This window comes from Emydura macquarii, unplaced genomic scaffold (genome assembly GCF_026122565.2).
Source record: "Emydura macquarii macquarii isolate MOO-44397 ecotype Brisbane River unplaced genomic scaffold, CSIRO-AGI_Emac_v2 contig_71, whole genome shotgun sequence".
NCBI classification, from domain to species: domain Eukaryota; kingdom Metazoa; phylum Chordata; order Testudines; family Chelidae; genus Emydura; species Emydura macquarii.
The window spans coordinates 1434984-1460627 of NW_027130208.1; the positions used below are offsets into that span (position 1 = coordinate 1434984).

Consider the following 25644-nt stretch of genomic DNA (forward strand, 5'->3'; position numbering starts at 1 on the left):
TCCATTATCCGAGTCAATAGTGAAAATATTTAATAGTACCAGACCCCAGACAGACCCCTGCGGGACCTCACAAGATATGCCCTCTCAGTTTGACAGCGAACCACTGATAATTACTCTTACTCTAGGAGTAAGAGTTTTCAACTAGTTATGCATCCACCTTATAGTAATTTCATCTAGACCACATTTCCCTAGTTTGCCTATGAGAATGCCATGCCATGCAGGATTATATCGTTGCTGCTGCTTCCTCCATCCAGTAGGCCAGTAACCCTGTCAAAGAAGGAGATTAGGTTGCTTTGGCATGATTTGTTCTTGACAAATCCATGCTGGCTATTCCTTATAATGATGTTATCCTGTAGGTGCTTACAAATTGATTGCTTAATTATTTGTTCACTATCTTTCCGGATATCAGTTAGGCTGACTGGTCTGTATTCCTTTTGGTCCTTTTTGTTCCCCTTCTTAAAGATAGGTAATGTGTTTGCCATGCTCCAGTTCTCTGGGACCTCACCCAGCTAATCCCTACGGTTCTGAAATTGCTTCAACTAGTTCCCTAAATAACTTACAATGAATTTAAATAGGCCCTGCTGTCTTAAATACCTCTAATTTATGTAAATATTCTTTAACCTGTTCTGTCCATATCTTGGTTTGCGTTCCTTCCCCTTTGTTGTTAATATTAATTGTGTTGAATACCTGGTCACTATTAACCTTTCAAGTGAGAAGTGTAGCAAAATAGGCATTAAACACCTGAGCTTTCTTGATGTGGTCAGTTATTTGTTCTCCTTCCCCACCAAGTAGAAGACCAAATCTTTCCTTCATCTTTTTCTTGTTCCTAATATATTTTAAAAACCTCTTTTATTGTCTTTTATGTGCCTTGCTAGGTGGAACTCATTTTATGCCTTAGCTTTTTTGATTTTGTCCCTACATATTTGTACTGTTCTTCGCTTAGACCGCTGAGAAGAAATTCTCAAGAAAGCTCTATATTTCTGATACTGCAGGTACCAAAATATGAACAACCCCTGCAGTGATTGAGCACGCTTAATCTTATTTGGTCCAATGCTACCACCTAGTGGCCTCATTCTCTTGTAAGTATGGACCTGTAGTATGATATAAGAAGGAACATAGGAATAGCCATATTGAATGAGATCAGTAGCCCATCTAGTCCAGTACCTTATCTGCAGCAGGGCCAATACTAGCTGCAAGGAAATGCTTAGGAAGATGCAAGAAACTGCATTTGTCAGTTATAGGAGAACATGCCCCCAGGGAAAGATTCTTCTTAGCCCCCAACAGTAAGAGGCTGGTCCTCCAAACTTGTATATAAATTTTGGATATTCTTGTTTCCCATATAAATATGTCTAGTTAGTTCTCATTTTAATCCTGCTGAGCTCTGTGTGTCAATAAATGACCTGCTACAGACGCCTCATGTTTTCAGCTGTCAGGAGACCATAATACTAAGTATTACAAATCCCAGTTTCTGATGTTTCAAACAAGGAGATCATGATTTCTTTATAATGTGTGTGGGAGAGTAATATAAAAGAACACTGAAAACCAGTACTAGACAGTGAAAATGGGATTGCTAAATGCTCTAAGTACCCCATTGGTTTCTTCTTCTCACCTCAATTTCTTTTTAGAGTCAGTATTCATAGATTCCAAGGCCAGAAGGGACCATTGTGATCATCTAGTTTGACATCCTGTATAACACAAGCCATAGAACTTGCCTAAAATAATCCCTAGAGCAGATCTTTTAGAAAGACATCCAGTTTTGATTTAAAAATGGTCAGTGATGGAGAATCCACCACAACCCTTGGGAAATTGTTCCAATGGTTAATTACCCTCACTGTCCAATTGTATGCCTTTTTTCCATCTGAATTTGTCTAGCTTCAACTTCCAGCCATTGGATTGTGCTGTATCTTACTCTGCTAGACTGAAGAGCCCATTATTAAATATTTGTTCCCCATGTAGGTACTTACAGACTGTGATCAAGTCACCCCTAGCCTTTTCTTGGTTAAATTAAATAAATTAAGTTCGTAGAGTCTACCACTATAAGGTATGTTTTTTAATTCTTTAATCATTCTTATGGCTCTTCTCTGAACTCTCTCCAGTTTATCATCATCCTTCCTGAATTATGGGCGCCAGAACTGGCCATGGTATTTCACTACCAGTCACGCTAGTCACCTCTTAACTCCTATTTGACATTCCCCTCTTTATGCATCCCAGGATTGCGTAAGCTGTTTTGGCCACAATGTAACATTGGGAGCTCATGTTCTGCCATGCGAATCCACCATGACCCTCCAGCCTTTTTCAGAGTCGCTGCCTCTCAGGATAGAATCCCCCTTCTATAAGTGGGACCTACATTCTTTGTTCCTAGATGTATACATTTATATCTAGCCATAATAAAACACACATTGTGTGCTTGTGGCCAGTTTACAAAGTGATCCAGATTGCATTGAATCTGTGACCTGTCCTCTTCATTATTTACCACTCCCCCAATTTTTGTGTCATCTGTAAACTTTCCCCCTTGACTTCCCACATGCAATAACGGGAGACCCATCACAATACACTCTCCTACGGGAGAAAGCAAACACCCTCCTCCGGAAAGGCAGAATAGAATGTTTTCTACATCAATATCGTGGCTATGGATTTTATTCCCCCTCTTTCCTCATACCAAAGAAAGGGGGCAGTCTTCAGCCCATTTTAGACCTTTGGGTTCTAAATTAATTCATCCACAAGTTCCAATTGTGCATGATTATACTTCCCCAGATTCTTCTCTGCCTTTCCCCTGGAGCCTGGGTTTGCGGCTGTCAATATGAAAGACGCCTATTTTTATGTGGACATACATCCCGCCCATCACAAATTCCTTCGCTTCACAGTAGGCCACTTACACTATCAATTCCAAGTTCTTCATTCGAAATAGCTACTGCTCCATGCGTCTACATGAAAATCTTTGCAGTAGTGGCAGCCTATATGAGACATCTCGGCCACTTGTTGTTCCCTATCTAGATGTCTGGCTCCAAGTTGTGTCGTCCCGGGAATGTCTCCTGACCACCATCTGTACCCTACGAAACTTCCTCGCAAGACTAGGGATCTGCGTCAATGAGGACAAGTCAACCCTTGTACCTACCCACGAACTCACTTTCATAGGAGCTTGGCTGAACTCCCTTATAGCACGGGCCTTTCTGCTGATGGATCGCTTCGCAGCCCTCACTTCTCTCATTGTGCAACTCTGCTGCCACGCCTGCACACATCTCTGACGGTGCCTCTCTCTCCTAGGCCATATGATGGCCTACACCTCTGTCACCCTGCTTGCATGTGAAATATCTTCAACTGTGGCTGCGTACCATCTACAACCCACAAAGGGACCACCTCCACAAACAGGTGGTACTTCCTCGATTTTAACTTCCCTTGCTTGGTGATGCAACCTGGCCAAGGCCCAGCATCCCCTTCAACTTTTCCACGCCCAGTACCACCCTCACTAACAGAGGCTTCACTTGTAGGATAGGGCACTCATCTGGAGGGCCACACTGCCCAAGGACTATGGTCCCCCAGAAAGACCAGGATGCATATCAAGCTGGAATTATGTGCAGTCTGCCTCGCGTGTCAGGTGTTCCTCCCCTTCCCTTGATCCCATCATGTGCAACGCTTCTTGGACAACATGATGACCATCATTGACATAAACAAAAAGGGCGGAGCCCTGTCTTCAACCCTTTGCACAGAAGCCATTCATCTGTGGAACTGGTGCCTCAGCCATGACGTAACACTCCATGCGGTCCATCTTCCTGGCACTGACAGTATCTTTATGAAAAGTTCCAGAGGGGTAGCCGTGTTAGTCTGTATACAGCAAAAACAATGAGAGGCCTGTAGCACTTTAAAGACTAACAAATTTCTGGAGGCATGAGCTTTCAGGGGCTGCAACCCACTTCATCAGATGCGTGAATCTGCAGCTACAGGACTCTCATTGTTAGTACCTCTATGGATGCTCTCAGCCGCTCCTTCCACAACAACCACAAGTAGGAGTTCTACGATCCCACTCTCCGATTCATCTTTCACCAGTTGGACACGCCATGCTGAGATCTTATTGCAACTCCTGCCAACCACAAATTTCCCCTTTTTTTGCTCCAGGGGCGCTCTCGGACAAGGCTTTCAGGAGGGGCGCTTCTCCTCCCTTGGTCACCCAACTTCTGGTATGCCTTCCCACCCATACCACTTCTTCCACAGATCATCCACAAGATACAACGAGACCATGCAGTATCATCCTCCTCATCTTTTCTGGCCTCACCAGTATTGGTTCATCATCCTGCTTCATCTCTTGGTTTACTTGCCAATTCGCCTTCCTCCTCTCCCGAATTTCCTCATGCAGCAACGCGGCCGGCTCTGGCACCTCAACCTAGAACCACTTCACCTCACAGCCTGCTATTTGGCTGGAACTCATGAGCAGACAACGTGGTCAACACCAATACGCAGTGTCCTTTTGCATAGCAGGCACCTATCTACTAGAGCATGTTACTAGGCGAAAAGGAAATCCTTCATGGTGTGGGCAGCCCATCACTCCCTCAACCCAGTCTCTATCCCCACTGTCCTTGACTACCTTCTCCACCTTCGACAGTCAAACTTTGCCCCCTACTTCATCCGGGTCCACCTAGCGGCACATAGTGTCTTCCTCCCACCAGTTGATGGTTTTTCCATCTTTAGCCACCCCACCTCGACCCATTTCCTCCGTGGTCTCCTCAACACCTTCCCATTGATCCAAAAACCTCCCTCCCTCCCCCAGAACCTGAACCTTGTCCTCTCAACACTTATCAAGCCGCCTTCAAAACACTGGCTAATTGCTCCTTCGCATATCTCCCATGAAGGTAATCTTCTTGGCAATCACATCTGCCCAGTGGGTTAGTGAACTGGCAGCTATGATGGCTGATCCGCCTTTACGGTCTTCCATAAGGACAAGGTGTCCTTACGACACCATCCCAAGTTCCTACCTAAGGTGATCTCTCCATTACATCTCAACCAATCCATTTGCCTCCCAACCTTCTATACAAAACCACATGCCTCACAGAGAGAGCGGACTCTGCACTCCCTCAACGTCCATCGCACATTGGCTTTCTGCCTCCAGCGCACGTGTGTTTATTTTGGACCTCGCCCAGGCTTTCCTTTGCCATTGCAGAATGTTGCAGGGGCCATGCCCTTTCCTCTCAGCGTCTCGCCAAGTGGATCTCTCATTGCATCGAGGAGTGTTACTCCCTTTCTCAAGTCTCTCCATCGCCTGGCATCACTGCTCACTCCACACATGCGCAAGTGACCATGTCCGCCCTTTCTGTGGATGTTCTAAGGCAGGACATTTATAAAGCAGCCCCATGGTCCTCTGTCCACACTTCCACCACTCACTATGCCGTAGCCCCATCGGCAGCAGTGGATGCAGCAGTTGGCTGCGTAGTCCTACGGACTCTCACTTTTGGTGAGCTGTCATTCCCACCTCCATGCTACCCATGTTTGGAATCCACATAGGAACGAGCACTGGAAGAAGAAATGGAGGTTACTTACTGTAGCTGAAGGTTCTTCAAGATGTGTGGTCCCTATCTGGATTTCAGTCCTGCCCTCCTTCCCCCTCTGCTACGGGCTCTGTGCCTGTCAGTAAGAGGGACCTGGAGAGGCATCAACCCATGTAGCCTCATAAGACCTTAGACACACCACATGGTCAGCACACACCCGGGTCAGTGAACTGCTATGAACAATTCTGGCACGGGCACATAGCACGCATATGCTGGAGCCACGTTTGGAATCCAGATAGGGACCACACATCTCAAAGAACTTCCATTGCAGTAAGTAACCTCCATATGTGACATCAGCACTATTCCCTTTAACGGCCAAACTTGTAATCTCATTTAAAAAAAAAATCTATTATCCATAAACCCATGTTGATTTGTATTAATTACATTACGCTCCTTTAATATTTTATTAACTGAGTCCTGTATCAGCTGCTCCATTATCTTGCCTGGGATCTATGTCAGGCTGACAGGCTTATAATTACCCAGGTCATCCTGTTTACCCTTTTAAAAATTGTTGCATTAGCTTTCTTCCAGTCTTCTGGAACTTCCCTAGTGCTCCAAGACTTACTGAACATCACTATAAACAGTCCAGCAAGCTCCTCGGCCAGCTTTTTTTAAACACTTGGATGTAAGTTATCTGGACCTGCTGATTTAAACATGTCTGACGTTAGCAGTTTCTGTTTAACATTCTACAGAGATATTAATGGAATGGGGAGAATATTATCACCCCATTTAACTTGTTGTTAGTATAGGATGAGACTATATCCTCTGGTTTTTAACACCCAAATACAGAACAGAAATGTTTATTGAACATTTCCGCTTTTCTGAATTATTGACAATTCTACCATTTCCGTCTAGCAATGGACCAATACCATTGTCAGGAATCTTTTTGTTCTGAATATATTTTAAAATCCTCCTCCTTATTCTCCTTAACTCTGCTGCCCATAGATTTCTCCTTTTGTCCCTTTGCTTCCCTTATCAATTTTCAACAATTCCTAACTTCTGATTTCTATTACAGTAGGTCTTTTTACAGCAGCCATCAGAAGTGCCCATTATTTGATTAATACAATACAATTTCAACAGGCTTTTTAAACACACTGTTTATAAACTAACATTTGCAGTATTCCTGCTTTGTGGAGAGAGAGCATCAGTCTGCATATCTCTTAAACACTTACCATTTTGTCCAAAGGAAATAATCTACTTTTCTATCCTTTCTCTTCCAGGATCGAGTGACATTCAGAAGAATTATATTGAAAAACAATGCAAAGAAGAGGAAGACATATGAATTATTTATTGAGTCTGTGCCCCTTCTTAAATCGCTGGAGGTAAAGCCCTTTGTGGGGAGGTGGATGAGTGCATCAACCTGTTTTATTAGCATTCACTTTAGAGAGTCTGCTGTTATTGATATCTTTCAGTTGATAGGATTCTTGTAGAATCCTTGCTTAAAGCACAATTTGAAACGGAAGTTATGTTAACACCACATTAGTAGTACAATTTAATTTATTTTACAGCAGTTATGCAAAAATTTTGTTCAGATTTTTCAGTTACAAGTGGAATGAAAGGTTGCTGATTTCATCTTAATTGCCATATCTACCCTTCTTCAAAATCATCATGCATTTGGGAAATAACATTGTTTAAAGCCAGAAATGAGAGTTAAGGGGCCAGGGTTCTCTTCCAGGTAAGGTACTGATGTGTTGTTACTTTACAAAGTGACTTAACATTGCCTCAGTTTACCCATCACAGGCATACCTTTCATAATTAATGTTTGTAAAGCACTTTCAGGCCCTTAGATGGAAGGTGCTAGAGAAAAACCAAGTATTATGGTTAGGTGTGACACAGTCTCTGCTCAAGGGCTAGAAAAAACACTGGTGGTACAGGTCAGGACTGAGGTGTATTGGCAAAGCTATGGGAGGAAGCTTTCACAGCTCCCACTCCCTCTACTTGGCTTAAACCAGCTCCATCACTATGGCTCTTCTGAGCACTTAAGTGTCTCGTACATATTTAAGGAAATAGGTAAACATTTTTGGTGGCTTATTGCATGGCAGACTGTGTTTATCTTGTATTTAGAATAACTCATTTCATTACAATTGAGGGACACGTTCTAAATTAATGGATTTAAATGCTACTTGTCTATTGAAGTATCATTCTTGGTGTAGAATTATTCCTTTCTGAACTGTTTTCACCACCACTCTGGACCCATCCGATTCTCTCTTGAGAGACTACTGGGCAAGCAGAAATGTTGAACTTTAATGGAAGATTAATCTCTTTAAACTATTGTCTCCTCCCTCTACATGAAGACTTGGGCATACGTGTTTCATACAACTCATTTCTAATTTGTTAAAATTTGTAATTTACCGTCATTAAATCAAAAGGCCTTTAAACTGCACCCAAGTTAACACACTTGACGTTTTCTCCCTTGCAACGTAGTCATAAGTACATAGGGTCAAATTCAGCTCTGTAATAAACAAACAAACTCCACTGAAATCAATAGGGTCAGTCTCCATTTATTCCAGGGTTGAATTTGGTTCTCTGTCTTATGACACTAGGAAAAACAGAAACTCCCAGATGCTCACTGTAAATTGTATGGTTTGCTGATTTCAACAAGCATATAACAAGCATTCTTTTTAATGTGGTACACATGAATAGGAAAAGCATCACAAGGTTTCAAATCCTACCTCATGGATGCCATAAACTCTCTCACCATTCCCATAGCTTCTACTTCCACTCCACTAAAATGATTGGATACACAGTTAGTTTGACTATAAACTGCAAATTATATCTTCACAGGTCATAACCTTCTTTCTGCATTGGTTGACCCACCCAAGATCTTTTCCCTAGAAAGTATTCTGTGTCAAATTGATCTATCCTAAATGTGAGGGCTGTGTCTGTGATGTAATACTCACATTGGTTTGTTTGTTTTTTTAAAAAGTGCCATCACCTAGTCTCTGGGCACCCTTACAGCAATTAAAATATACATATTTTGTCATCGTTACCTTAGATTCTTATCCCGGGAACACTTTTTTCATAGATCCCATTAGAATCCTCCTCAGGCAAAACCTCAGTCAATAGACAAGACTTGCACCATCACGAAGACATTTAAAGGTGCAGAGACTGAGATATCAAGTTGAATCTAGAGCCATTAGATTTCTTCTGGTCATTTAGCTAGAAGGAGACATAGCTGCTGTCCTGTGAGTTAATTACCCACACTCAATCCATCATATGGCAACACTGATTATTGCAACTAGATCTGCTGGCTGGACCGCTTAAAAAAGAATAAAACGCCAGTGATTTTTTTACCAATAACTTAAATAACTAAACTTTTTTTTTTAACTAGATAAGAATGTTCTATTTAATTAAATATAGAAATTAGAACTACCTGTCTCTTTCTGTGTCTTCAGTCAGTGAACGGGGGATGAGAGCGGAAGTGGTGTACGTGTGACTATGGTCTCCCTGTTGGGACTGCCATTTTAATTAGTTGTGCTATCCAAAAGTGCCTTACATAGATGATGTAGTATAGAACTGAAAAAAATCAGTTTTCCCAGTTAGAAAATACCGGAAATCAGAAATCTTGAAGAACTTGAAACTTGCTGATTTAATGTTATTTTAAATAAAGCGAAGAGTAGCCATATTAACTGTTACATTAACCCTCTCCTCAGAAAGTAATCAATTGTAGCACTTGGCTTACAGAAATTTTGAAGCTTTCATGGCAAAGCTGATTGTTTCTTTCTTAATTTTCATTATCAAGATGTTGGCTTGCTGTTTTGTAGTTATTCTTTAGTATATTTAAGGCCATTGTATTTGTAAAGCCATATACTGATAAAGCATTTTGGAATTGTATGTGCAAAACTGTACATGCATCTGCATGCCTAATGAGTGTGTGCAGTAGTGATCACAGTTGTGCTTGCAGTCCTGGTAATTTCAAGTGCAGTTTTATCTTGGCAGTAGTACACACAAATCAGACATGTTTGCATGTGTACAGTTCTCAAAATCTGGGCCTCTTTTAATATATTTTTATATTACCTGGAGTTTTCCTTTAAGAATTATTTTAACTGCAGTTCTTTGGTTGAAGTTTAGAGTATTCTTCTGTCTTCACATGAGAAAAGATACAGAATCAAATTATCAACCTGTGGGTGAAGACTCATGAAAATCAAACTTGTAGATGAGACAATGTACTGGGAGCCTTCCTGTCACTAATAACCAAGCAAGTTCAGTACAGCACATCACAACTTTATTTTGTCTTTCATATGAACTAAGCCCAAATGCTTTATGTGGTTAAATGATACATTTACAGTGACAAATCATAGCAAAGTCAGAGAAAAATTAAAGATAGTAACGGGAAGGGATAGTTCCATCTGGGATTTGACGTTAGATGGCATGTGACTGAAGTGCCAAGGCACAAGAAGGTTGCAGAGAAGGTTCCTGGACAAATACATACAAAAGAATATGAGTAGTTGATCTAGGGGGAGGAAATGGAAAGAAGAGAGAGAGGGGGAGACCAAGTCCTCGAGACAGGCTGGAGCAACTCCTTGGAGGGCTTTTAAAAAGAAGGATGGCAGTTTTGAATTGGATCTTAAGTGAACGGAGAGCCAGTGGAGTTGAGTAAGAACGATGAGGCAACACCATTCTGCACATGCTGGAGTCCATAGGGCTGGGACTTGAAAAGGTTATTAAGGGAGGAGCTGTAATCAGCATGAGCAGGAATGAAAGCCCAGGTGAAGCCTCTCAAGCTGGTGCTGCTGAACAAGGCGATACATTCGTATTGCATACAGAAATGAATACTGATGCAATGTTAAGATTGAGAAATTGTGCATGCAAGTCAAACCCTTAAAGTTCCTAATAACAGTGTTTAACCCTCTACATTGTTCCTTGTGACTGGCACTTCACTGCTTCCCTCTTGTGCTGCATGTCAGATTCAAACCTCTTGTCCTTGTCCTCACCCTCTTTGCCCTGCAATGCCTGCCTTCAGCTTAGACCTGGTTTCCTTTCATATCCCCCCCCACTCTCTCTACTCTCTGGTGATGCCAGTCTTGATATCCTTTTCTTCATCTCCATTCTCATTGCCTTGATTTGTAACCAGTTCAAGTCACCTCCTTCACCACATTCAGATCCCCTCTAAAGATTCACTTCTGCCATCTTGCCCCAAACCTTCAAGATGTGTACATGCCTGACTGACTATGTGATTTATTGGTTTTCCTTCTGTGCCTCTCAGTTGTTTTTGTTTTTTGTTTACCCTTGCTTGTCTGCCACATTTGCATTTAGACTTTATGCTCTTGTGGGCAGGGAGAACTTAGAGAGAGATGAGCATGTTTGTGGGCCCTTAAAAAATAATTATAGTAGACACCAGGAATGTATTATTATATACGTGTCACATAAAAGTGTGTATTGTTCTTTAATAAGGACAACAGATATAGGAAATACCATTATGTGTATATATAATGTGGCAAAGATGTTCCATTGGAAACATTTCACTTTCAAAACATTTTTCCCTTTTTCGTGTGCAGTTGTCTGCTCTTTCCTAAGCTTTTATTGTTAGTTTTTCTGTCTGATTTCTATGTGGTTTTAGCAAAAGAAGGAAACTGAGGCATTAAATGAGTATGTCTCGGTCTCAAAACCACTGTAGGAAAAAAATTAAGTGTGTTGGCAAGAACATGCTGACATTAAATGTTAATTCCAAAAATTATTGCATCAGTATTCTTTGCAGGCTTTTTTTCCTTTCCTTGGTAAAGATTATGAAACCAACCAGGTTGGAAGTTTATCACTTAATATTTTTTTTAGTTTGTGAATTCAAATTTCAACAGAAATGTAAAGAAATTAATTAATGTTTTCATTACTTAAATATCTGAACCCATTTTATACAAACATTAAAATCTCCTTTAGAATAGGAAATTGAAACAAGGATTGAAAGAATCTTAAAATGCATTGGAATTTACCTTACCTCTATTGTACACTGTTCTTGAAAGCTGTGATGGAATGTAGCAGAAACTTTCACTGTGGCATGCATGTTTTTCAGTACCCAAAGGCAAGTCTTTTTATTTATAAACATCTACACCCACCTGTAAATGCCTGGTATTTATAGGGAATCGATAGGGTTATGAACCTCAGGGGCAGCTGTAGGCTGAATGGAATTTAATTCTCTCTCTGTTCCAGATTTCAGAGCGAATGAAGATAGTTGATGTAATAGGGGAGAAGGTGTATCGAGATGGGGAGCGCATCATTTCTCAGGTATTTGGACCTTTTTATATTACATTTAATCATAGACTCATACATACCAGTTTGGTTGTCCAGTTTGACTTCGTTCACTCCATTATTCCAATTAACATCTTATTTAACCTGGTTTTTATGATTTTTGAGGGTGGTGTGGTACCCACTTCCCTTAGGAATGTGTTTATGAATTTTTTTAAAAAGCCTTTTTTTAAAAAGTTTTTCATGGAGTACACTAACATTTATTACTCTTATTTGGGTTATTAAGAAAAACACCTAATGAAAGATCCCCATTGGTACAGGATTCCACGAAAGGTTTCACCTTCCTGAAAGTAGCAAAGAGGTCTCAGACAATGTCTAGAAGTCCTTTGAATGCTGCACAGAGCAGCCAGATTAAACAAGAGAAGACAAATAGAGAGTAAAATTATCTGTCAGATTTTAGATCTGACTCCAATCAAAATCTAAAACAATTCAACAGAAACGATTTATATAGAACTTGAATTAGGTCATCGGAAAATGATCTAATTGAATTGGGTCTAACTAGTAAAAATCTGACTAAGAATCCTTGATAATGTCTTCAGCACATATTGATCTTAATCATTTTGAGCGACAGATCATTTTGAATCAAGGAACCTCTTAGCCTGTTAATAACCACACAAAGCCAATCAATTCCCTCCAAAAATCCACTCTGTTTTGCAAGATAAAAAGCCTGCTGCTTGAAGGCCCAAGAAGACTGAGCTCTGAGCAAACCGAGAGTCAAAGACAAAAACCCAGGCTGAGATGTCAGGTCTGGGATCACATGCAGCCATTGATCCAATTATGCAGCACGTCTAATCTCCACAAGTAACAGAACTGAGGAAAAGTATATAAATGTTCCTTAGAAAGGGATTAGTAATCTGAATTGATGTGGGCGGCTGGGATATGGTACACTTTCTATGCCTACAACAGTGGATCAGATTTAGTGCCTGGTAAAGTTTTGCATGCTAGGAATCGTGCCAATGCCATGCACATCCTCTTACCAAATAATTTTACATTTAAAAAATCATTTTCCATTAATAGCTAAGAGTAACACTATCTTTAAAGCATTTGAAAGTTGCTGGCATTGTCTAGTTCCTAGTTGAGACCCTTGCATTTCCCACTCAGCTTATTTCTTCTAAGGTAGAAATGTTTTCTTCCAACATAGATGTGATGCATACATCTTTTAGTGCCTCAACGGCCTGCAAAATTGTGTGAAATGAAACAGCTGGATTGACATTTGTTCTGGTTGATAACACCAAGAGACCTCAGCTGAAACCCTGATCTTCTGGAATGTCAGAGTTATAGATTTTAAGGCCCAACTGGAGCCCCAGACCATCTAGTCTGACCTCCTGTATGTCACAAGCCACCGACCCCACCCAGCAAAGGGTGCGAATACCTGACCACAGAAAGAATCTCTATGGCCTCATGGATTGCTTGGCCTGCTTAGGTTCTGCTGTTGTATTTGTGTCTTAGCATCATGGACCAGGAGCCTCTGGTGCTCGGTGTTGTAAAACACAAAACAAAAAGACAGGCCTGCTCCAAGGAACTTACAAGCTAAACTTAAGACTAGAGACAATAGATGGATATAGACAGACTGGAGTGCAAGTGAACAATGAGACATTGGTCAGCATGATAGGCAGCGGTCTTTGGGACTTGCCATGGGATGCTGGAACAATTTTTATAGTGGGGGTGCTGATGATAGAAACCATGTATTTGGTGTTTGTTATTACTACTACAAACCATGGAGTGTGGGAGCATCTCCAGCACCCCCCAGTTCCAGCATCATTGGACTTGCTGTGAAGCTGCTAGGAGAGGTATCCTCCTCAGACATGGCAGAGGAGCTGTACCATCATAATTTTGCCTACAGTCTATCGTAAACATGTCTTGCCTTGGCATTGGGCTGTGGCTCTCTGGCCTGCCATTTTTTTAATTCCTTTCTCACTTATATTCTTTGTAATGTATTTATAAGCTGTGTTCATGTCTCTTCTGATTCTCTTTATCCTCTTTTGTTGGCCATGGAGGTGTACCGTGTCTTTCTTTGTATCAGTATATTTCCCATTTATGTACTACACACACTAAATACAAAACAAAACAAAAAGCCATGAACTGTAAGAATATAAAGAACAACGAATGAACATTAAGTTTGCAAAGTCAAGCATTACTAAAGTTAGGAAATGCCAGAATTAAGGTGGTCTGTGCAACTTTAATTCAGCCTCCTTGTGTTTGTGTGTGTTATGAGTCGGTCTGTAATTACATGATCACACTAGTTTTTCCACAGGACCCTGCCTTAGTCAGTGCAGGGTATAGATAGAGCTCACTTAATGAGCAGCTGTTCAGTATTTTGTTTTCTTGTTCAGGGTGTGGCCCCTGCCTTCTTTACTGCACACTATTCAAACCCTGCTCAGATGACAGAATTATTCATTGTCATGGGCATTTCATGGTGCTTATTGCTATAGTATCAGAATGATTCCCAAACCCTAATGAATTTAGTTTCATAACACGCCTATGAGAAGAGGGGGTAGTATTTCCCCAATTTTACAGATAGGAACTAAGGCATAGAAAGAATATGGCTGTTTACTAATTTTGGTTGCCCAGTCTGAGACACGTAGGACCTGATTTCTCACAACACTTAACAATATATCTCGCTTCATATGTTCAAAGCACAGTTCAAAATGACTTTAGTTGCAGCTGTGAGTATGCCACATTTCTGCAAATCAGCATCCAAGTCGGGCACCCAGAAAATCAGGAATACACAATTAGTGACCACCTACGAAATGTTTCGGTTAAGTGACTTGACTAGCATCACAAAGGAACAGAAGCGGGGATAGATTGCAGTTATTCAGGACATCATTCAGCTGCCTTAAATATGAGACCCTTCTTTCTCTTTCTGTCATCCCCTGCTTCATTCGCTACACTCCTGCAACAAATGAAGCAGAGGTCCTGCAGACAACGGCCTCCTTCACCACATGCAACTCAGATTCATCCCCTGAGCAAGTAAATCTTGTGCATAGAATGAGGCAGGGTCCTGTGGAAAACCTACTATGTGATCATGTAATCAAAGACTATCATAAAAGTATGCACACGTGGGCCAAGTTAGGGTTGCATAGGCAACTTTAAAATGGTGTTTCCTAACTTCCAAGTGCTTGATTTTGCAACCTTAATGTTCTTTTAACACAAGTTTGTGTGTGTAATGTCCTAGTTTCTTTTAAAAAGCTATCTAGAAAAAAGTTCCATTCTGTGGTGTCATATTAACACACACCTGGGTCATCAGCTGGGTTGAATCCTTTAGATCCACTGCACAGACTCTGCCGCTTGAGCTAATAGAATAACTGAAAGCCATGGTAGGTTGTCATCCTCTGTGTGGACCAGCACTAGAGGGGGGATGGAACGCTTTGCCACAGGCTTTCACAGATATTCGCCGGCAGCAGAGGCATGATGAGACTCAGGAATCTTGGACTCCATTCCAGGCTCTGGAGAGGAACATGCTCTAGTGGTCACATGCTCTTCTGCCCATTCCCCCAAACCTTGACAGTCTTCTTCTCTGTCATCTCCAACTTGTCCCTGTCCCAGTTGTTTTCATCCCATTCCCATTCTCTTCACCTAGCCAATTCCAGTCTCCACTGCTCAGATATCTCACCCCAGATTCCTGGCCCTGCAAGCTATAGCCTTCACTCTACTGATCCCCCATCACACTCTGTCTTACCACTCCTTTCTTGCCTGCCAGCTCCTTGTCCGAACTGTCTCTCCCCCCCCAGCCTCTAGTTGGGTCTCCCTGCCTGTGTTTCCCTTCCTCCCTGGCTTCCAGTCCCAGGCCTAGTCTATATGTATGGGGAAATTCACCAGCAGTCAACGGGAGTTACGCAAGCTACGTATAGTAGCTTGCGTAACGTATGTCGACTTCCTAAATCCTCTTCTGCACACTGTCTCCACTCTGCTGTGCCGACGGGAAATGTGTACCTGTCAACGTGGCGCTACGCTTGCTGGGGAGGCGGTTTTACTGAATCAACTTCCGGATTGATTGAGCGGTCTTCACTTCCAAATTCGCTGCCGTCAGTGAAGACATACCCTCAGTCTCACTCCCTTGCTCCTCATCTAATCTCAGTGTGTTCTCACCCAGTTCCTCATCAGATCTGTCTCCTTCCCTCACCCCATTAATTCCCAGTCCCGGCCTCCTTGCCCAGCCTGTCCCAGTCTCTTTCCCCAGCTCTTGTCCTCTCTGCATTTGACGCAGGCAGCTTCCTCTTCCATGCTGCTTGGGTGCCAGCAAGGGGGTGATTACTGAGAACACAGGAGAGACAGGCTCCCCTTCTGCCAGTTCCGGTACCCACACCAGCCTGCTGCAGACCAGAGCTGCAAGTTCAGAGAAAGTCCTGCTCAGCTCCAGGCTGGAGCATGCCCATTGCACAGGATTTAAGCTATATCAAGTCTCTACTGAGCATGTATGAACTGTGATTTTTCAGAGACTTGCAGCTTGGCCAGGTTTGTGCAGCTTTTCATGGGGAAGGCAAAAGGCTCGTCCCTGACAAAAAGGACACTTCCAAATTTCAACTTCCTGCTCCAAAGCATTGAAGTGCTAGAGCTTCTCAAAGAAAAGGTTGCCTGAATTTTTTATCATGGGCAAAACATATTTTTCCCTAGGCTCATTCTTGGATACAGCTGTGAACCATTTTGGTTGAAATTTTCCCCCAAAGCCCTCCTGTAGCAGAGGCCTGGCATGGAAAACTTCAGCTTTGCAGTTGTAAGCAAATGAAAACACAATCTTACAATGGGAAATGCTGGGCAATGTTGTTGTTAGGTGAAGCTACCGCCCCACCTACAATATACTTGTCTATGTACTTACATATATATGGGATCACAGTAAAGCTAGACAGGTAATGGGGGTCACCCTGGTAGTTCTAAGGTGAACACGCTGTATTTCCACGGGTGTTGTTCCAACGTATTTGCATGTACATACACCCATTTCCCCATCTATTTTGCACTTCAAGTTCATATTTAGCTGATTACCTAAAGCCACCCTATAGTATCTTTCTTAGACTTGTTTACTCTTCCGGTAACTATCCACCAATTTATATCTTTTTTTCTTCTTTTCTGGAATGAGTGACTTTAAGTTTCTTTATTATTATATTTTGGCTCTATATTGAATGCCTTATTGACATCCCAATACATTCCATCCACTCACTGTCATATACCATTAGTCCTATAGAAGACCATTTGGTTTGTTGACATAGCTCAGTTGTATCAAAACGATGTCTTTTATTAGTTTTTAGACACTTTTCCCAGAAAAGTTGATGTATTGGACTCCTGTTAGCCTCAGCTGTTTTGCCCAGAATGCATCAGGTTAATTAGCTGATAGTTTTCTGGTTCTTTCCTCCTAATGGCCTTAAAGGAATGGTTTCTACCATGTTTGGTATTTTCCAGGCAGCTAGTGTGTCTCCAGTGACTCACTGAAACTTGTTTTCAGAGGTTCCAGGCGTTCCTTGGCTAGTTTTGTTAAAACTAGATGATGTGTTTCATCTGGACCTGCAGTAGTTTTGCCAGATATTTCACTGTCTTTGTTTTCCCTTTTACTGTTGGCCTCTCCATCTGCTATCTCAAATAATTGGACTGCTTCCTGCACAAGGTTTTTTTACTGCAAGTTGAGCAGAAGTAGCTCCTTACAGTGTTGGCTCCTTTGCTGTTTTCTCATACTTGCTCTCCTGTCTCATGCCACAGAGATTCTATATATTAATTATCTTTCTCTTTTACTGAACGTACTTCTAGAACCTTTTCTTTTGACTCCTCTAGTTATCACTACATGGCTTTATTTCTTTGTTTTCTGAATATTACATGTGCATTCCTTGAAGAATGTTTACCTGTTCAACTTCGTATCTATTTTTTCCTTGCATTTCAGCAGTGTTTATAAAACTTCCTTCGTTTATACTGGTATTGTTAACCTTTTGGCTGGCATTAGGTAGATGCTCCTCAGACTCCTTCCCCCCTTTCCACCTACTACTTTAGCCCAATTTAGGCCCAATTTAAGCCACTTCCTGTATTACTCACTGCAACAAATTTTCAGCTTGTGTACAATTTAACACTAAACCCTGTATAGTGTGAACATTTGAATGTGATTTCTGCATCTTAAAATAAGATGGCAAATTTATTTCTTACCTTTTCTCCTTATAGGGTGATACAGCAGACAGCTTTTACATTGTAGAGTCTGGCGAAGTAAAAATCTTGATTAAAAGCAAGGTGAGTTCAAATACAGTCAGTTTTCACTATAGCCATGGGTTGATAGAAAGGTATAGCAGGGTTCCTTACTAGAGCCAGTGGAGGTTAATATATTTATCAATCCACTGGGAATGGACAGTGAGATGACACAATGATGTAGGTGAATGAAGACTACAGAAGAATGAAAAATTGCAGAGGGACCTAACAAAGTGAATGCGCAGAATATCAGGTTACATACACTGCTGACATATGCAAGTCAACACTGAAAGGAAAAATGTGGACCATTTCATGCTATTGCTGTGTTCTAAGTTAACCAGCCACTTAAATTAAAAAAGTCATGGGCATCATTATAGATAGCCTTGCTAAATGTACATCGGGGGGAAGGGGGGGGGGGTTAAAATGAAAAATACCCTCTCATGATGGGAGATCAAGGGGACATTGATTGAAATTGAAGACCCGTTAGTTTAAAATGTGATTCATGGAGATTTTTTGCACCTTCCTCTGAAGCATGTGGCACTGGCTAGGATTAGACAGGACAGTGAGCTAGACGGATTCTCAGTCTGATCTATGTTCTTAATAAAAGTGCTGTACAACAGACTAACTCTCAGCTTATTTTAAGACCTGATAGTTACTGTTTCCACTCAGGTGAGGCAGCCTGTAAATCTCCTCAGACCCCGAGTGACTTCTCACTATTTAAAAAAAAGATTTTGAAGATGCTGCATGTCTGTCTGGGAAACATGCTATGCTTTTATCTGCACATGTGCAAATTGCCATGATGTTTCCTTCCAAACTCCTAACATGGATACAGTCTTCTCTAGGGGGATTACAGTAGGTGACAGTCAACAGATACTCAAAGTACAGCTTCTTTTAATCCTTGCCTTTCCTGTGACTTTTTACCTGGAGACTTGCTTTCCAACGAATAGTTCTCCCAATTTCAGGCAGTCTTTACAGGGCAGAGCTGTGTGCATGTTATGCTTGAAATCTTTGTTCGACAGGGAATATTCTAGAGATCCGGTGCACAAGATACTGAGCCATTACTGAAGCATTTCTTTGCCAACTGTGATCTTCTGTTCATAGCACGGTGTAGTAATTAAAATATTCACTTCACATGTTCTGTTTCTGGGACAGACTATGACAAGTAAGGATGCTAACCAGGAAGTGGAGATTGCCCGGTGTCACAAAGGACAGTATTTTGGAGAACTTGCACTTGTTACCAACAAACCCAGAGCGGCCTCTGCCTATGCTGTTGGGGATGTCAAGTGTTTAGGTAAGGATACTTTGTGCTGCTAGCTATCCCTACACAGTAGGTGCCTTAAAGCAGTGTCCATCACTTCATGTTGTCTGTGCAATTCCACTAAGTTGTACAGCCATGGAGCTCTAACTGGCATCCAAGCTGGATTGCTTGTTCTTCAGTCAAGGCCGAGAGTTTGGCCTGCAGGGGACCTTCAGCACGTCAGTCTGGGAACCATTGTTTTCTTCATCTTGCCTTTCTTTGTACCATCTGTTTTGACTGGGGATGGCATAAGTGCCCAATGGAAATTAAGTATGCTGCTTCTGTTATGTGCCTGGCCTCCTCCATTTCAGAAAAGGGAAGGCATAAACAGAGTTGAGTGTGTGTCTGCAGCATGGTAGCATAAAAGCACAACCTCCATTCAGCGTGATTTCCTTACCTTGAAAGATTTTTGTTCCACGTGACTTTCAGATTTTTCAGCTATGCTTGTGTTGCAGCTGTGTATTTTTACATTTGGCCTCCAGGTTTATCCCAGGATCAGACATTTATTTTTATTAGTCTTGTGGCTCAGAGTGACAGCTCTGTAGAACCAGACGTTTGATTTTGTGGGAAGTGGCTTTCACTGAAACATGAGTTTGTATGGACTCAGGTTACATGAGTTTAGTGAGTACTGGGGACTGGGATATTGCTTTATTCTGAAAGATGGCTCTGTGTTGGTTTTCACTCCTCTGCTTGTTTCTGTGTAGTTATGGATGTGCAAGCCTTCGAGAGGTTGCTTGGCCCCTGCATGGACATTATGAAGAGGAACATAACCCATTATGAGGAGCAGCTGGTGGCAATGTTTGGTTCGAGCATGGACCTGCTGGATCCAGGGAATTAGGCACAGGGTACTTTAGTGCCTTCTCAGTTCAAGACACAGAAAAGCCTCCTATCAGCAACACAACACATAAGGAAAAATGGACACTACAGAACAGTTACTGCTGCTGTCTTCTTGGGCATTTTAGAAACCATAAATAAGTCTCAGCACAGATGGATGGGGAGAGGCTCACTCCATGCCTCCACTTTGCTGCTGAAATTTCATTATTAGGCTTAGTTTAAAGATGATTCAAACCCTTCTCTCACTTGTTCGGTACAGAATGGCATGTCTCTCCAACAATTTAAGTGCCTGATGCGAAACCCAAAGTGTAAAAGATACAGAAGCTTCTTTTTCTTTCTCATTTTATTGTTGTGGTAACAGATCTGTAATGGCAGGCTGCTTATCTTCCTCCAGGGAGCAGCCTTCTCTTTACAGTCTCTTGATACCTTCCTTTGACACTTCCTTTACGGAATGTCAAAAATTTAACTGTAGCATTTGGGTTTGATGTCGAATATATCAAGGGGACTTGAAATTATCAGAGCCATTGAATAAGTTGGCACTGAGGTATTCCTGCCGTCTGCTGAAAGCTGCAGGTATTGCAGTTCTGTAATAAAACTATAAACAAAGCTGGGGATGCAGGAAATAACTGTTCAGTACTGAAATGTGGAAAATGAAGAATGATTGACTTTTGAACATTTTCTGAGCAGCAAAGAGAATTGTTTTAGTTCTTTATGCTGCCAAATATATACAGAGTTTGAAAGTGGTCCAACAGATCCAGCGGCCTGCAGGTGCCATAGCTGTATCCCCATTTCTTAAACTGGGTGGATTTTACTGTTGAGATATTGCAGCACATGACCTTCTCCTGCTTAGAAATCCTTCATACTGCTAGATTTCACAGGGCGTTGCTGTTTGTCTGGATCAATTTTAAAACTCTCTTTTTAAGGAGGTTAATTTTTTGTAATTTAAATGAACAATATTTATGTACTTAAGCAGCTCCCCTCAATTCTAGTATTTTGTAATATTCTTTAACTTGATTAGACACTTAGATACTTCCAAATGCCAACTCTATTTGTTAAACCTTTCAGAAATTAGGAACATTTGACTTCAACTGCCTATGAGCAAAGGCATTTGCTTCATGATGTGTTTGGAGTGGTCTTTTGATTTAGAGAATAATTCAGTTAAAGATATTTATCTAAAATACCTGTCAAATCTGCAGCATTTATTAGGGAGACTTCTGTTGCTATAGATTTATTGACCTTAAGGCACATCCTGCTGAGATTTTATCAGAAAGTATTATCTAAATGAGAATTAGACCTTAAGGTGGACGGACCCTTTTTATAGCATAAAATATATCAAGAAAAGGCATTAAATGTGTAGGTAGTAAGTCTAGGAGTCCCCTTTCCATTTTCAGTCTTCTACATTTATGTGAAGCTTACCCACATGTTTATGGGGTGGTGAAATGTTATTTGCAGACTCTGATGGCTAGAACAGAACCCACCATTTAATTTTTATGACCACTTGAGCAAGGAGGGAGAGTATACTACAACTGTGAATTCCTGCTTGTTAGCACACTAGAAATCTGATCTAACAAAGGTGTGGAAGGTGCAGAGCTACAACATTGAGTTGGCTTCTAGCCCATAATATTTTCCCAACCAGCTGCAAATCCTCACTCCTCCCAGCTCCTGCATTGTTCTGTAAAGTGGGATCCGTATCAGGTTGAGTCTGTACTGATGTTGTCCGGTTACAGTAGATTGCATCACCCTTTCAGAGGACGGACTGGTTTGTAACGAATACCATCCAACAAGGTGTGCCACGCTGTTAAAGCCCTGATGCTGTTATCTAGTTGCTCTTCTGACTGCCTCCATTCTTAGGACACTGTGTTTTCCCTGTTTTACTATACAGGCTCAGTTTTGCGAGGTCAAAAAAGCAGCAGGAATTGGAATTCCATACATGCTTCGGAGGTTTAACACCGAAGACACTCATGGTCTTTCTTTCTAATTATAGAATTTTTTAAAAGGAGAACGGTTGGCAAGTCCTCACACAGATAACTGAGAGATTGGGGTTCAAAAGTAGACTCTGGCTCCCAGGCCCCTTCCTAGGGAAGATGATGCAGAGGGATCCTTGCGGGCCAGCTATGGATTGTCCAAGCAATCCAGACACAAACTGGTATTCAAAGCGGTCTGAGTTTCTGTACAGCTTAAACAGTCACATGAACTAATGAGGATCTCTGAATAAATATCCTCAGCCAGCTTTGGTCCTTCCCATACAGAACACTTCCTCGGACGCCCCTCCCTTGTATCCACTGGAGTGCAGCACATTTGGTTGCACTTACAGCTTTCAGTTCTCTGCATCACAGGACTCTGTGCCTCTGAATATGCAAATCTTGCAAACTGTACTGAAGCCTGGCCAAAAGGCAGTAAGGCCTATTGGGTATCCTTGGTTAGGGCCTTAGGGAAATTCTGCCTGGAAGTATTTGATGGATTTAGAAGGCAGAGGGAGGGAACTGAGACAAGAATAGATGGAGGGAACATGAGGCCGTGGAATCAGAAAGCTAGAGGCCCCACATGAGGGAGAACAGGTTTTCAAAGTCTTATCAATCTTTAAGCTCCCTGCACGCAGTAGTAGCATTATCACACACAGCGGTGTTACACCCAATGTCAGATGGGACACTGCAGTATAGTGCAAGTGGGCAATTTAACTTTGAGCAGAGAGACTAAGCCCTGGGAGTGGAGGAGAATCATCAGTTTAAAGTGCATCATTTGGGATTTGCCTGGCGGGCCTGGTTTGTTTTAACTAATTTGCTGTGTAGTTTTTTGGAGAGTGGGGAGAGGAAGATAGGGAGAGGTGGCCCATGAAATGTTACTCAATAGCACCTTTGTCCAATAATGGACAAAATCAGAGTGCTTGCAAGTGGTGAAAGAGAACTTTGAGATTGGCTAATAGTGATTCAGCTGCATCACCGCATCCCTGTCTTACTCCAGCCACTCTGACTTTATCACTTTTGTTTTAATGGCTGTTGTGGATGAGTGAGTTTCTCTTTTGCTATTGCTCTGTGTTCAGTAAATCTGCCATGGATTCTCTGCAATTGGCAGTGGAGAGAGCTCTAGTTTAATAAGAGAACTCAGCAGCAAAGTGGGTAAAAAGAATGGTATACTTGAGACATGGAGAAATATCTGTCTTATTTCTGATTCTCTGCTTGTGATTGTTGTGAAGTCAGTGAGAGGAGCTTTCAGTGGTCAAGTGTCCTGGCATATGGTATTTCTGTTTAACGTCACAGCACAGGTTTCACAATGTACAAACAAACAAAAAAAAGCTGTCTCTTTAAAAAAAAAACAAAAAACAGTGCAGTTTTGCACAGAGGAAAAAAGAAAAATCCCTTTGAATGTCACCTTCCGTTTTTTCCTTTTCAGTTAGCTGATGTTGGGACTCTCATTCTTGATGTGTATTTGCCAAAATACAGATGTTTTGGGTTTTTTTCACTCCAGCTACCTTTTGGTTTTTTATTACAATTACTGCTGTTTTCAGTCACTTTCAACCATATGCTTTATTTCATGAGGCCTTGCTTGTGGTTTCTCTCTTTACAGGCTATAGCATTATATCAGTATTTAAAGATGCAAGAGAAAGTCACTAATCTCATAAGAGAATTACTGAAATCTACTTAGCCTGGCTAGAACGAGAGATGTGCTACCAATGTTTTCCTCCACTCAGAAAAAAATTGAATTCTGCATAAAGATGCTACCTCAAGGCTCCAAGTGCTTTAAAGGTCTTTCACCTGGGAGAATTCCATAAGCCAGTTCTGAAAATTGGTCTTTTGCATTGAGTTAAATGTTTTTATTGATTCATTGGGAGACCCATATTTTAATTCATTTTACAACTAGTATTTGATTCTCAAAGGATGAGTGATTGCAGAGAGATTGATTCTTGCACTAGTGTTGACAGTGAAAGAAAAATAATACCTGCCATATAAGCTTATGGTTTTAAAATAATGAGGGGTTCAGCTTCACTTTTGGTTAATAAAATGCTGACATGTCGTGTCCAGCCTTCCTGGTACAATCGTGTGTGTGTGTGTGTGTGTGTTAACTTATTCCAGCTGACACAGCCCCCTCCCACCCCCCCCCAGCATTGTTGCACTAAAGAGCCTGTTTAGTTCTAGTGACAAAGGAGAAAACTATATTACTTGGAGGATTGCCAGCAGTACTGTAGTTAGTATTCTGTGACCTGCTGAAAATGGTATTCTCTTCCAAACACAGCAAAATCAGTTACAGAATTTTCCAGCCAAGAATGTTACTACTTGGTGAGGGAATCCTATTGATGCACTAAGGTGACACCTGTGTGCGGATATTATTGCTATGGATAAAAGCTGCTTCTATGCTATTGTAGCCACACTACATAGTAAAATGGCACGACTGGCTTTCTGATTTATTTGAACACTGTTGGTGTGCTGAGCACTGTGCAAATCATAGATTGCCCTAGAAACTATTCCTAAGGAGAACAAAGCTAGTTTTAAGTGAGGTAAGTTTTTAAAGTTAGCTGCCCTGCATTTGTGGCTGGCACATAGTATGTGCTGAGCTGTGGCTATTCCTTTAACATAACTAACACAAACCTTTAAAGGAAACAAATAAACACCCAGTACTAAAGATGTGTGACTGGTAGAGTTTACTAGCATGACAGCAAATTTGCTTTTGCTGAGGTGGTTTTACTTTAACCCTTTCAAATGTGTATACAACTTTAAATGTATATCTTTGGGAGAAAAATTCTGGTGTCTGTGGGACACTGATCAGCGTTTAAAATGGAAAGTGTCTTAGCAAATTTGCTAGGGGCTTTGGCTGAAATAAATGTCATGTCTCTGGGCTTTGCTTTCCATGTCAGCATTGCGACTGGGAATTGTTCAGATCAGTGTCACTAAAATATACTGCAATGCATCCACTAGAGATTGTCTCCCCAGTCAAGGAGTGAGCTAAAGGTTGGATCTGCTTGCCAAGAGCACTTGGCGTTTGGAAGAACCCCACACCTTCAGGACACCGGAATTCTTCTCTATTGGAATGGGGAGAGAGAAGAGAGAAACCTTCCAGTCCAAGAAGACAAGCAGCATGGAGATGAGGCTCTCTTGGCACCAAACAGATCAACCAAGTACCAATGTCTGTGCAGGTGATGCTTAGCCATTTGTTATCCCAACTCAGCATATCAACTAGATATTAGATTTGAGTTATTAGCTCTCTGAGGTTAGATCTCTCTGCCAGTTTCAGACTTGCTGCAGACTCACGGAAGAGAGCACTGCAGCAGTTACTTTTGGTTCATGTTTTTAAGGTTTTCTGTGGCAGGAAGAGGCCTACGCAAATTGTTCTTTAATGATAGCAGAGATTCCAGAGCACATCACAGCAAGGGAAGGGTTGTGCAGGAAATTCCCCAGCAGCAGAATCCTGGCACACACAGCCCTGCATATAGATTCTGATGATGAAGAAAAATATGGGACAGTAAATCACAACTCCTAGGTGAGCAGTTGGATCTACAAGGGCACGTGTGCAACTTCTATGGGCACAACCATAGAGAAGGCTGAATTAGTGTGCCAAGGAAACATGCAGCCCAAGATAGTGGAT

The 25644-nt window shown here is 41.6% G+C and overlaps 1 protein-coding gene across 1 annotated transcript in view; it reads left to right on the forward strand.

Annotated features, from left to right (window-relative positions):
• The window catches only part of PRKAR2A (protein kinase cAMP-dependent type II regulatory subunit alpha), a 152558-nt gene extending 129032 nt beyond the window's left edge, over window positions 1–23526 (forward strand). Inside the window, exons 7-11 of the mRNA XM_067541096.1 lie at window positions 6758–6859; window positions 11682–11756; window positions 17916–17981; window positions 19089–19227; window positions 19938–23526. Coding sequence (XP_067397197.1) covers window positions 6758–6859; window positions 11682–11756; window positions 17916–17981; window positions 19089–19227; window positions 19938–20071 — 516 coding nt within the window. The 3' untranslated portion in view covers window positions 20072–23526. The remainder of the gene's footprint in view (window positions 1–6757; window positions 6860–11681; window positions 11757–17915; window positions 17982–19088; window positions 19228–19937) is intronic.
• The last annotated feature ends 2118 nt before the right edge of the window (window positions 23527–25644 follow it).